The sequence below is a fragment of the Hyalella azteca genome, unplaced genomic scaffold (genome assembly GCF_000764305.2).
Source record: "Hyalella azteca isolate HAZT.00-mixed unplaced genomic scaffold, Hazt_2.0.2 contig441, whole genome shotgun sequence".
Classification (NCBI taxonomy): domain Eukaryota; kingdom Metazoa; phylum Arthropoda; class Malacostraca; order Amphipoda; family Hyalellidae; genus Hyalella; species Hyalella azteca.
Genome location: NW_025930792.1, coordinates 145,765 through 159,883, shown reverse-complemented (window position 1 = coordinate 159,883; position 14,119 = coordinate 145,765). Strand labels below are relative to the sequence as shown.

General features: G+C 39.3%; 1 protein-coding gene across 1 annotated transcript; it reads right to left on the bottom strand.

Annotated features, from left to right (window-relative positions):
- Nucleotides 1-49: 49 nt before the first annotated feature.
- On the bottom strand, nucleotides 50-10,670 carry LOC108667097 (carbohydrate-responsive element-binding protein). The gene is made up of 3 exons (XM_018154082.2): nucleotides 10,153-10,670; nucleotides 1,090-1,196; nucleotides 50-145 (listed from the first exon to the last, which is right to left on the bottom strand). The coding sequence occupies exons 1-3, from the start codon at nucleotides 10,506-10,508 to the stop codon at nucleotides 57-59; spliced, it is 552 nt and encodes a 183-aa protein (XP_018009571.2). The 5' UTR covers nucleotides 10,509-10,670; the 3' UTR covers nucleotides 50-56.
- Nucleotides 10,671-14,119: the final 3,449 nt, after the last annotated feature.

Sequence of the window (14,119 nt, the reverse complement as noted above, 5' to 3'; positions counted from 1 at the left end):
GTACATTACCTCACAGTGCACATTACCTCACAGTGTACATTACCTCACAGTGTACATTACCTCACAGTGTACATTACCTCAGGTTTGTTGTGCATGTCCACGTCCAGGGCAAACTGGCACACTCGCATCTTCTTCTTCAGGATAACTGAAATAACGAAAATTAATGTTATTATTTCATTAATTAATTAATGAAATTAATTAATTAATTAATGTCTTTGCTGTAGGCTGAGAATAAAATTTCTCAATATTTGTCTTCACAATACAGCAAAAATTTAACAATGAATCATTAGATAAAATTGACTTCTATTTCATCACCCAAATATACCTACCACTGCAGACGGTGATCGTAAACAATCGTAATATTAAAAACGAGGCAGACTGTGATCGTAAACAATCGTTAACAATCAAACAATAGTAATATCAAAGGCCTAACCTACAATACCGCTACATTCTCCTTACCTCGGCAACGCACTCTAAAATATTGCAATGGGATCACAGAATAAATCGAGGCTCTCTAGAGTGCCAAGCAAACGAGGCATCTACTGGCAACGAGCGAGTTCCTACAGTTAGAAGACAAAAACTAAAGCTTCTTAGGGTAAAGATAAACATCGGAGGTGACGCAGCTCTGGCAACAGCAAGGCCAATTTAAGAAGGTCACTTGCGCTCCCGGCCGTTCAACTCATTGCCTGCTAAACGCCGATGTTCGGGTGCGTTGTACTGCATGTTCTTAGTTAACAAACATGCTCTTGTTAACATGACCAGTTAATATCAAGCAGTATATATCAAGACCTCAGTCCAAGAGATTTGTAGTGTAGGTGTTACTGTCGAGTCATTGCCTGAGTCAGGAGTAGCTTGCACGCGTCCAAGATACTGACAACTCATTATCAAGGCGTCAGTCTGTAATTTAACGGCTGCTTTCCACACAAATTTTGCATTAAACCTAAGAGCCAATTTAGTAACGATTGAACGGATGAGCGTGTGAACATAATCAGGGGGTTTGATCGCTTAATATATAAGGAAACATGGTCAAGTGTGAGGGATCTTGCCGTTAATTTGCATAATTAATACTATAGATGCAATGATACTTACACTGCATGTGCCAGCAGCGCCATATCACGTTGTTGAGGCGAATTTTGTCCTTGCACCGAAGTTTGAGGCCTTTGAAGCGATTCCACTTCGGCGAAGTGATCTTGTGCCTGAACAAGTAATATAAAACAACTTTAAAACACGAACAACTATTTCCTTAAAAACAATAGCTATTTAACCAACATTTTAAGTGAAAAAGTCATAAAATTTCAATACGAATTTTGGCCGAAATTTTGTATAGGTACATGAGCAGTAGGAGGATACGGTCGTAAAGACAACTACATCGGCAGTCCTGCGTCGGTCCAGCGAGCGGTCAGCCCTCACCGTTTTTGTATAGGTACATGAGCAGTAGGATGATACGGTCGTAAAGACAACTACATCGGCAGTCCTGCGTCGGTCCAGCGAGCGGTCAGCCCTCACCGACGCAGACGATGTCAATGTACATTCAGACCTCAGTGACACCAGACAAGAACTTCCCACCACAGAACGGTTACATGAAGCAACAAGAACAATACGAGAACTTTCGTCCGTAGAATGGTTACATGAAGCAACAAGAACAATACGAGAACTTTCGTCCGTAGAATGGTTACATGAAGCAACAAGAACAATACGAGAACTTCTGTCCGTAGAACGGTTACATGAAGCAACAAGAACAATACGAGAACTTTCGTCCGTAGAATGGTTACATGAAGCAACAAGAACAATACGAGAACTTCTGTCCATATAATGGTTACATGAAGCAACAAGAACAATACGAGAACTACAGTCCATATAATGGTTACATGAAGCAACAAGAACAATACGAGAACTTCTGTCTGTAGAACGGTTACGTAATAATGCAATAAGAACACAGGTTAAGAAATTCCGCCCGTAGAACGGTTACATGAAACAACATGAACAACAAAAGTAAAAAAATTATGTCCAGCATCGATCATATATAAATGATAAAACAAGAGCAACAAGAATAAATAAATAAAGAACTTTTGTCCCCGGAACGGTTGTAAAATGAACCGTGTGGTCACGCCACCTTAATGATGAGCAGTCATTAGAGCTACTGCTTTTCACGGATCACTGACAGAAAAATACTGATATTTTCAACTCCCGTTAGTATATTTATCTTCAAACCATTTATTATAAATCATTCATTAAAATTCTCACAACTTCATGTCAACGTTGACACGTTTCTTTTACCCACCAATCAAATGACATTGAAACAAAGTTTAACAAACGTTGATTCAACCAAGCAACTTTTATTTCAACGTTGATTGAACATCAGTTGTCTAGTGGGTAGCAACAGGCGATTCTCTTCCCAGTATTGTGCTCGCTGCTCCAGTCTAAATCTGACTCAGCCTTGAGCTATTAGAGCGATTAAACGGCAGATTGTCCTGCCGTTATTTAACGGACTACACGGCAGATTATCCTGCCGTTATTTGATGGACTACACGGCAGATTATCCTGCCGTTATTTGATGGACTACACGGCATATTATCCTGCCGTTATTTGATGGACTACGTACACGGCAGATTTTCCTGCCGTTGTTTGATGGACTACACGGCAATTATCTTGCCGTTAATTGATGGACCACATAGCAGATTATAATGTCGTTACTTCGCAAACCTCACTAAAGGTAACACTAGCCTCAACCATGGCAACAATCAAGTTATATACGTAAGAGAAAGCCTCCACACAAAACACGATGCCGTGTCATCTTCTGTTCTCTTCATCCACGTCACCCCTTAACGCATAGATTAACACGAGTACTAATTGACTCATCAGAGAACATCCGCATTCAATGGGCCACTTTGATATTTGGCGTTTTATGCGTAGCTTCAAGACACCGATTCGGTACAATGTGATAAAAATAAACGTCTCTTTCATTGCACCGAGAAGTCTTGGCACGCTGCGCTCTGACCAGCTGGCAGGTGCGTACCCTTGCTGAGTGGCAACGGCTGCCTTCAAAACATCATAACAAAAATATAATAATTAATTTAATAGGCAAAGGTTGTGCGCTCGTATCGTCCTCAAGTAACTCAGGTTGTGCGCTCGTATCGTCCCCAAGTAACTCGGGTTGTGCGCTCGTATCGTCCCCAAGTAACTCAGGTTGTGCGCTCGTATCGTCCCCAGGTAACTCAGGTTGAGCGCTCGTATCGTCCCCAAGTAACTCAGGTTGTGCGCTCGTATCGTCCCAAGTAACTCAGGTTGTGCGCTCGTATCGTCCCCAAGTAACTCAGGTTGAGCGCTCATATCGTCCCCAAGTAACTCAGGTTGTGCGCTCGTATCGTCCCCAAGTAACTCATGCAGGTTGTGCGCTCGCATCGTCCCAAGTAACTCAGGTTGAGCGCTCGTATCGTCCCCGAGTAACTCAGGTTGAGCGCTCGTATCGTCCTCAAATAACTCAGGTTGTGCGCTCGTATCGTCCCCAAGTAACTCAGGTTGTGCGCTCGTATCGTCCCCAAGTAACTCAGGTTGTGCGCTCGTATCGTCCCCAAGTAACTCAGGTTGAGCGCTCGTATCGTCCCCAAGTAACTCAGGTTGAGCGCTCGTATCGTCCCCGAGTAACTCAGGTTGTGCTTGCAAGAAAGACGATGCAGGTGCAATTTGCCGCTCTTAACGTAAGCGCCTCTGATGACACTGTTGCAATCCAGTAAACATTTGGTCGCCGCTGATGACATTGTTGCAGTCAAGTAGATGCTGGCTCGCATCATCTCGAAACATTTTTTTTTTTTTGTGAATATGTGGTATCAAACCACATGGTATCAAACCTCGAAACATGTGGTATCAAGAGGACAGAAGTGCAACTAAATCCAACCTACAACCTCTGAGCGTAAGAACTGCGAGTTAAGGCCTACAAAAAAGTAACCAATCTGCACGAATTTACACAGTACGTTTACACAATTATTCTGATTAATCTCAACTACTGTAGTAGAGATCATGAGCTATTAAGTAGTATCGGGCAAAATAAATAACCTCGCTGTTGATTGACGAACGTGATTTTTTTTTCGGGATTTGCGGTCCAAGTCCAGACGGCAAAGCTTGAGAAGTTGAGATCCAGTAAAAGATCCAGTGGATCTTCTACAGCGGTACACACTTAATGCCGGCATGTCGTCAAAATGACCTTTAGTGCAAAAAGATCCTCTAACTTGATCTCTTTTAATACAAGTTTGATACACGACCACTAATTGGTGCTAATTAAGCGAGTGCACGCCCGTGGAACGTTCGTCTTGTTTGAATGTCGGTGTAGGCCACCATCAGAGGCGTTAAGGTCGGGGCCCTGATCATTGACATGAAACCATTCCCTGTTTTTAATTAATAAAATCAATTCCTTTTTTTTTTTTTTGTTGGAATGGTGAGTGTGGGAGGCCTTTAAAAAAAATACCTAACCTCTCAACGGTGATGTTTAGCTCATGACAATTTTTCTATTTTGCTTTCGTTCGCGAGTTATACAGATATAGGAGGAACGGCCGGCTTTTCTGCCGGCCGGTTTAACCAAGAGCAGTTTACGTATAACCGTTATAACTCGCAAACGAAGGCAAAACGAAAAAATTGTAGCGAGCTTAACATCACCGTTGCTGAGGGTAAATATTTAAATACTAAGTTTCGTTCAAATCCATTCAGTAGTTTTGGAAGGAATGTCTTGATTACAGCGAATTTAAGCACGTATTGCTGTTTAAATCACGAATGAAGGTGAAATGGAAAAAAACTCGCGAACAAAGGCACAATCGAATAAATTTTCATGAGCTCAACATTAACGTTCGGTAGTATAGGACTGTAAATTCAAAATTTCGTTCGAATATTCTCAATAGTTTGGAAAAAATTTCTTGATTGCCTGGTACTGTGAATTTCGGCCCATATTGCCATATAACTATGGCAAAAACAAATGAAGGCAAAATTTAAAAAAAATTCACGAGCGTAATATTACCGTTAGGTCCTAATGAATGCGTGTACCAAGTTTCATCGAGTCAAGTTCATTAGTTTGAGAGATAGGTATTACTTGAACATTGAATTGGAAGTTGGCCGTGAGAGCGGCCGCGAGTCCGGCCGTTAATTTGTCCGAGACGTAAACCCAGGAGAGGTTAAAAAAACAGATCTGGGTGAAAAAACCATCGCTGGGAGTCATGATGTGCTGCACGTGTTGTGTACAAATCGTCAAACAAACGTTCGAACTTCTGCCTTCGGACTACCGCCCCCCTACCGCTCCCCAAACGCCCTCTTCTTCCCTACCGCCCCCAAAATCTTTCCACCGCCCCTAGGGGGGCGATATCGCCCACTTTGGGAACCACTGCTCTAACTTGATCTCTTTTAATAGAAGTTGGATACACGACCACTAATTGGTGCTAAGCGAGTGCACGCCCGTGGAACGTTCGTCTTGTTTGAAAATGCAGAAAATTAAAAAGTGACTGTAAGCACAATGAGTCATGGAAGCGAGTTGATTTACATCAGGAAAGACAAAAATCCCAGGCCTTTAGGAATCAATGCTTAGTAAAAGCATTTTTAACTGGAGCAGAATGATAAACTTGGTTGGGCACATTTGAATTTTGTGAATGATCGACTTACCCCTCAAACCAAAATATTTGAGAAAGAAGATAATAAAAACTGATAAACAGTCCAAGACGAAAGGGCTAATTGCGATTCACACACAAACGCACGTTTATGAAGCAATACATCACTAAGTAAAAAAAATATTTCATTTGATTGACTTTTCAACAGTGAGTTGTCTCAATGCAACAAGTTGGATCATTGCAGCTCCTGTGCTCAGTAAGCAGCTTTCATTAATGCATTTATGGCCCAGCATATTACGTATATATACAGAAGTTCCTACATTAACTAGCGAGTGTAATAAGCTGGTTAATGTGGCTAATGCCCACAGTGTTAAATAAGTTTATGGTCAAAGAAACCGAACATTGATTAAAAATGGTACAAGATTGTACAAATGCACTAAGAAAAACTAACATACAAGTTAACATGAGTGGAACAGTTTGCTTTAAATATTTGTTCAATAATTCTGCACAACTTCAAGTTTCTATTGTGTTACATAGCCTCAGTATTAGGCCTTTAATGCCCATTGACAGAATTTTTCTATGTCAATTCGTTTTTGAGTTTTGGGGGTTTTTGTTAAAAAAACGAAAAGTGGTCTAAGTTACCCCGGGAGTCTAAGTTACCCCAGTTTACGGTAAATAATTTCCAATCAAAAGCAATTAACTTATGTCCTTTTTCTTCTTAACTTTGTGGGATAATTTGGTGTAGGACCCCAATTTGTAAGCTGCTGCTAGAGCTGTAGGACTAGGTGGAATCAGACTCACTAGTTCTTGCCTTGCATGCACCAAGCTTGGTGTATCCATGCCTTGTTGATCATAGCCATTGTTGAGTTTATTTCTGTTAAATTAAGTTGATGTAACAGTTCAGTGAGTATTTAGGATGTTAAGTGGATTAGTAGTTTAATGGTGTACAAGTTATTGGCAACAGTCACATGAAATTCAGAGAGTACACTTGAGCAGTGAGAGGATAGTCTTGCAACCTGAACCCAATGATTTACCTTGCTCATGTGTCAAGTAGTTTTCTTGTTAGTATTAATGCACAATTGTTGTGTTCTTTCATTGCATTTCAATAAGGAGCCATGAGTGCAACAGCTCATCAAACTGTTTTGAATACTTGTAGGCAAATTATTTTCCAAAGCTTAATAGACCAAGTCATTGACTACCGTAACAAGTATCATTCAATTCAATCACACATCATTTGCCATTTGCATTTGATCACAAAGCAATCTATGGAGAAGCATGATAGGCAACCACAATCTGCCACAATCATGCATCAGTGTCTTAGATGCAATGAATTTGGCGTCCTTCACCTCATTGGATCAGAGACCCAAGCAAATAGAAGTACCATGCTGCATAGATTGAGGATTGGTCATATGCGCATTAGGTGCCTAGAGTAACTTGATTGAGCGCCACTGTATGCCATATATACTAAAATAACTGCCTGGACCTACTGCATGTCTTGGCAGAGTAAGTTATCCTAGCCACAGCAACATCCAAGAGGACTGTCACCCCAACACATCAATCCTACACCATGATGACATGTTCACCAGATTGGTAAGGGAAGACTAGCAAAGCAACTTTAGAACTGACAGCCTTAAACAATACTAATAGAATGCAACCTGCTATCAGAGATTTACAGTGATTCCAATGTTGGCACTGCCTCTTGGCCATAAGCCGCAAGACTGTATTTGCACCAACCCAGACCAAGCCCCACTTCCTTGACACTGCAGTTTGTCAATGAAACCAGAGCAGACCCTCACTCTATGAGCAGAGAATCTATCACCCAACACCTGCACCTAAATAGATCAGGCTGCAAAATGGAAGACACAAGAGATCAAATAACCTAGACATAATGTAATATTGTACCTCCAAAGCAAAATAGATAACTAGCTGAAGCATTAGTAAACCTTCTACTACTACTAACTAAATGTGTCATACCCTACAGTATGGAAGCTTGTAATTTAATGGACTGAAGTAATAGATAGGTACTCCAGCAAGTGAAAATCTTATTTGTCCAAATATGGGAAAGTTATGGTCACAGATCAGGAAGTACATCTTATATAAACCTGATTAGTTTTAAAGAAAACAATTAATCTTTCATGAAAACAATTGAATTCATTGTAATGTGCAAAATTGTCTGCAATGTAAATCAAACAATGATTTATGATGTATTCCTATAGGATTGTGTTCCTATTTTTGAAAAGCAAAATTATAAATAAATGCAAAACCCATGGTGTTGAATATTAATATTCGTGGCTTTCAAAAATGGGATTTAAATCTTAAAACTAATCTAACAACTAATAAATGTAACTTATGGCTTATAATTTTTCTTACATGGCTGCAAATTTACTAAGCTCACAGCTAAGAAAATTCAATTGCATCTTGGAGATTAAATCTGCTATGCATCATCCAAACTAGAAAATATTGTTCAAGTTAAAAGCCACCCATGAACGAGATAAAAATACATGTGGTTGTAGTAAATTTCAGTTGTTCCTACCTAGAGCCTTTGACTAATTTCTTTTGTCAAAATAAGGACAAACAGAACTTTATAGTGTTATAGTGTTTACTATTATAAAATCCCAGAAAAAATTATCTTTCATACAAACAATTTCAAGGAAATTTTGCCTAGTATTCTGGAGTGGCAGACCATGGAGGCAAACAAGAGATTTTCTTAGACAGCAATTCATCCCAATTTCCAGATGCCTGAGCAACTATCTACTTCAAGATTTTGTTTAGTATCTTATGCATAAAATTAAAAAAAAATATAACTCGGTACTCTCTGCAGTAAGTGACAAGAGAGCACATTTTCTTGTCGACGAAAACTTGAAGTCACGGACAGACAGACAGACTGACAGAGGGACAGAGTACAGACATCATCATCATCATGAGACATGGCAAGCACAATAGTGCATTTTTTCCATAAATGAGAAAATGTGCTAAAAAGTCCCATTCATTATTGAATTCTAGGAATTGTATGTTTCATTCATTCAAGATTGGCCCCATCCAAGTTCTCAATTTCCCAACCTTGCAACTTTACCAGTGAAAAGTTCCACAATGTCAGATAAAATTTGTTTGGTAACTTATAAAGTATTAAATGGAAATATAATTTTACATTCAGTATTTGGATGATTGTATCCAATACAAAATGCTATCATTGCTATGTGCTTGTTAATATGGTATATTTAATACTACCATCTAGCCTCATCCCACTGTGCAGAGAGTGGATGAATATTGCAAGATCTTTGGTGACGCTTCAGTAGCAAAATTTACGCCTTCAGAAAATCTTGCCGACACATTTAGATTGAAATTCTTGCATTTAATATATTTGTCAGTCTACGGCCAACTATTAAAAAAAAGTAAGGTTTCCAGTATGTTGGATGGATCAGGATGCAGTGAAGCTTGTCCGGAAATCAGTTGCGATGAGTTCCCGCCAAAAAATGTAAACATCAAGCTTACGATTACGTAGTTGCGCATCACATTAGAGCGGTCAGACTGCATTATCACATGTTCAGTAGATACTTGCTGTACAATTGGACTGTTTTTAGGGTAAAATTAGTTATTTGTGATAACACGTGCATGCAACCTTGTAAATAAGTGCATGGCTTGTAAATAGTTTTTCATTACTCAGCCGTCTCAGCGTAAATGGCTTTTTCCCAAGTAAAAAACTCACTAAAGACCCGGCGACGCATCTTAAAATTACCCGGCAATGCTTTAGGGCTTAAAAACCCATATATTGGCAATGCTGCATCCACCCTCTGCAGTCTGCATCACATGTTCAGTTGACACTTGCTGTACAATTGGACTGTTTTTAGGGTAAAATTAGTTATTTGGGATAACACGTGCATGCAACCTTGTAAATAAGTGCATAGCTTGTAAATAGTTTTTCATTACTCAGCCGTCTCAGCGTAAATGGCTTTTCATTAAAAATTACCCGGCGACGCTTAGGACTTAAAAACCCATATATTGGCAATGCTGCATCCACCCTCTGCACCCTGGGCCTCATCTAGGCACTCCTGAGTCCTGAGCTGCACCCTGTAATCTTATCATCTTATGTGCTGCACTGTGATCCAGAGTGAAATTTTCCTCTTATTACCCACTGAAATAACTGAAACCTCACAGTTCAAAAGTAGAATCAATTTTTTATACAATTGGATTATGTGGCCCAAATCCCAATTAAGCACTCATATTACCAATTAGGTTGAAATTAATTTGTATAGCATGAATCTGAATCTTGCAGTTCTGAAAATGGCAGGACCGCAGGAAAGCAGGGTGCAGGAAAGGAAAGCTCTAGTGGCAGCTAAAGAGGTAGAAACTACATAGAAGGTTCACCTTCTTCACCATCCAGTGTCCAGGCTAGCAGCTAGACTAATGCAGAGATGCAGTCTATGACTCTATGGTCAGCTCAAATATTAATTAGGCTATTAACATGAGATAGAAAGCATTTAAATCCTATTAAGAAATTGTTCTGCAGAAACTTGACTTAAAGTCAATAGACTATGGAGAAAACTTGTAAAAGTAATTGAGTACTTACTTGTATGCAATATCCATGGCATTAAACAGTTTTGTAAGAGACTCATCAATGGATAATTTTTCTGTTGTGCTAGTTGCACTTTGGTACTGGATCACATTTTTATGCCTGAACTTGACTTTTTTCTTCCTACGTTCCACTACATCAGAAGGATCCATTGCTTGAGCATTCTCTTCTTCACTAGCAGATTTTTCCCCATCCGGATCAGGTATTTCAACCAAGTATTTTTCTACCTCCTTTTCTTCTTCCTCTTGTGCTTCAATGGCATCAAAATCGGACATCATAAAATGACCCGAGTGTATCACCTCTTTGTTTTCCTTGCTCCCCATTTTTTCAAATATTTCTATGCTAGTCCTCATTTTGAAACACTACACTCTTATTCTTCACCTTCTTAGTCCGGAATCATCTGGCAGTAAGATTGTATAAATGAATAAGCAAAGCCATCAAACACTGAGCACATCCACACATCATTGACGCTAATCGCACACTGACCAGTGACCACTGCAAACCCGGGCATAAGCTGCCTGGCAAGGCACTGTCCAAAGTGTCCCATGTTATCTACGTCGTACATAATGTGGATTGCTCGATGATCATCAGAGATGTTACAGAAGCTTTAGAATTTGTCCTTGTCCCTCCTTTTAAAAAGAAATATTATTCGGCTAAAATGCAAATTCTGGCGATACTTTTTTTCTTTTAGTCATAGTCTCCGTTAGCGCAACCGAAAATGCGTAATAAGCGAACGAAAAAAAAGTGCAGCTAGGGTAAAACATGTTCTCGGCAATGTTTCTGGGCAGAATATTAGTATTTGGTATAATATACGATCATATAATGGAGTATTTTGGTTTAATATACGATCTATAAGAATTTTTAAATATTCCTACTTATACTATTATTAGTATAGTATTACTGTTTTAGTTATAGAGTCAAGCCAGACCCTACCACAACATTAGAAACTTTTCATGCCTTGAATTTGATGGCCTAGATAAGCTACTAGGTAAGCTTATCTAGCATTTACGGACCTCGATACGATCTAATCACTAGATACGAACTCACTCGATACGATGCAATATGATCACTATATGTCATAGTCTCATAGACAAATACTCAGGTACAAATTAATAAGCAATCAGATATCTGACATCATGTTAGAGATAAACACAAATGAAGAAATTTTCAAAATATTTATTGGCCATTATGCCGATAAATCTTGTGAATGAAACCACGATATAAAACAACACAAAGAGATCATGAGCTGGGTTCCACCGAAATCTTAATAGTAGAGACATTGTTTGGTCACTGAGATTTGGAAAACTGGCCGTAAAAACTGACCGCTAAACTACCCGACAGGACCTTTCAGGAGTTAACATGGCAGTAAAATTAGGCCTATGAATTGGACGCAGCAGAGCAAACAGTAAGTGTGGTCGCCAATTCTACATGGTGAAGGATCGAATTATTACGGCAGGCCGTGTCCAGGTACCGCAGTAACCTATTTACAAAATTCGATTGATTGTTAGTTAAAAGAGAACTAAGTTTGCCCTTTAAAGCTTAATTAACGGACTCGGATATACAAAACCTTGAACGTAACTATAGAAGGATCGTAAATTTTTCGTAATTTCCTCTTAACCTTCGTCATTCATTTATTTATCATAATGAATTAGTTGCCGAACCATCTAAATACTTCCGTGCAACACACAATAAAAAATACATGGCATATTATTTGGTATCGTGTAAATGAGAGGTACAGATAATGTGCCGAATTTATGCCACATAGATTTGCTCAAGACATCACACACAACTTTGAAAAAAAACTCAAATTTCAAATAGTCGTTCTGGACTTTACGGTTACCGGAATTGTGATTATTTTGTGTGATATTTTCTTTTGCGTATTTATCAGAGATTGCGTTCACGTGGCGCCGCTACTAACAACAATAGGTGATCTGAGGAATAGCGTAAACTAAAGCAGTGGCATCATCAGCCATGCGCGCTCGTCAGACTGTGGGACGAATTTGACTACGGAGCAGACTAAGTCGTCACACTGAACGTGGACATATTAAACACATATGTTTAGGTATGAGAAGAACATTGAAGAGACCCGTTCAGTATAATTTTTTTTCTCATGTATAACTTTGTTAGTGCTCTAATATAGCAAACATTTGTTGCGAAAAAAGTATTAAAACAGATTTTGTGCATTTCTGCGAAATATTTCGTTATATATTTATATTTTACGTATAACTCGCTGATTAACTGTAATGGAAATATTGAAATTGCGAAACCCAAGCACAGCGTGTCGTGGGCTGTGGGCCGACTCGCCTGCATCATGAAATAGATGCGAACGGTTCCAGCATCAGAGATACGAAATATAATTCTCACACAAATTTATAACCATTTCTCTCCTGCGCGAAAAATTGAGCAGATCGATTTGATATTTGGGATAAAATACACAATTAAAATGTATAGTCATAGTTTACGTTTCTGATTCGGAGTGATACTTTACAACTGCATCGTCATTACATGCACTCCTAGTGACTCGTCACACACATGCACAGCATTGCTGTATCGCTGCGTCGTTAATTTTCAGAAGCCGATACCTTGACTCGTAATTCCAGGATAAAAGGACAAAATATTGATGCTCATTGCTGAGGTTAAAAAACAGATCTGGGTGAAAAAACCATTGCTGGGAGTCATGATGTGCTGCACGTGTTGTGTACAAATCGTCAAACAAACGTTCGAACTTCTGACTTTGACTTCGTACTACCGCCCCCCTATCGCCCCCCAAACGCCCTCTTCTGCCTTACCGCCCCCCAAAATCTTTCCATCGCCCCTAGGGGGGCGATATCGCCCACTTTGGGAACCACTGGACTTTAGGTATAAGAAGAACATTGAAGAGACCCGTTCAGTATAATTTTTTTTCTCATGTATAACTTTGTTAGTGCTCTAATATAGCAAACATTTGTAGCGAAAAATGTATTAAAACAGATTTTGTGCATTGCTGCGAAATATCTCGTTAAATATTTCTATGTTACGTATAACTCGCTCATTAACTGTAATGGAAATATTGAAATTGCGAAACCCAAGCACAGCGTGTCGTGGGCTGGGGTCCGACTCGCCTGCAGCATGAAATAGATGCGACGGTTCCAGCATCAGAGAGGCCGCGGGTCCGGTCGTAAATTCGTCCGAGACGTGAGATACGAAATATAATTCTCACTCAACCACAACCATTTCTCTCCTGCGCGATAAAATTGAGCAGAACGATTAGATATTTGGGATAAAATATATAATTAAAATGTATTATGTATAGTCATAGTTTAAGTTTCGAATCAGTTTCTGATTCGGAGTGATACTTCACAACTTCATCATTACATGCACTCCACTTAATACACTTGCACAACACTGCATCGCTGCGTCGTTAATTTTCAGATGCCGATACCTTGACTCGTAATTCCAGGATAAAAGGACAAAATATTGATGCTCATTGCAAATGTTTAACAATTTTACAAGTACGTGGGTGACACCACATACGCTCCACGTGTGTTCACAATGAAAGCCTCTATATATCAACATGTCGTGGCAAATACCTTTATTTTAAGAATTTCTTCCATTTTTCCTTTGTCTTTTTTCTCAATAATGGAATGTCTCCAAGAAAAGACATATTATCGCCAGAAAAAAGCATTTCCTCCACTTTCCTTAGTAATTTTTCTCAACAATGGAGTGTCTCATAGAAAAGACATATTATCGCTAGAAAAAAGCATTTATTCCACTTTCCTTAGTCATTTTTCTCAACAATGGAGTGTCTCCTAGAAAAGACATATTATCGCTAGAAAAAAACATTTCCTCCACTTTCGTTAGTCATTTTTCTTAACAATGGTGTGTCTCCTAGAAAAACATATTATCGCTAGAAAATTCTTATCGCTCTGTTTTCCGTTCCAGCGCGGCCAATGAAACTCGGGGGCTGCGGAGAAGCTCCTTGTTC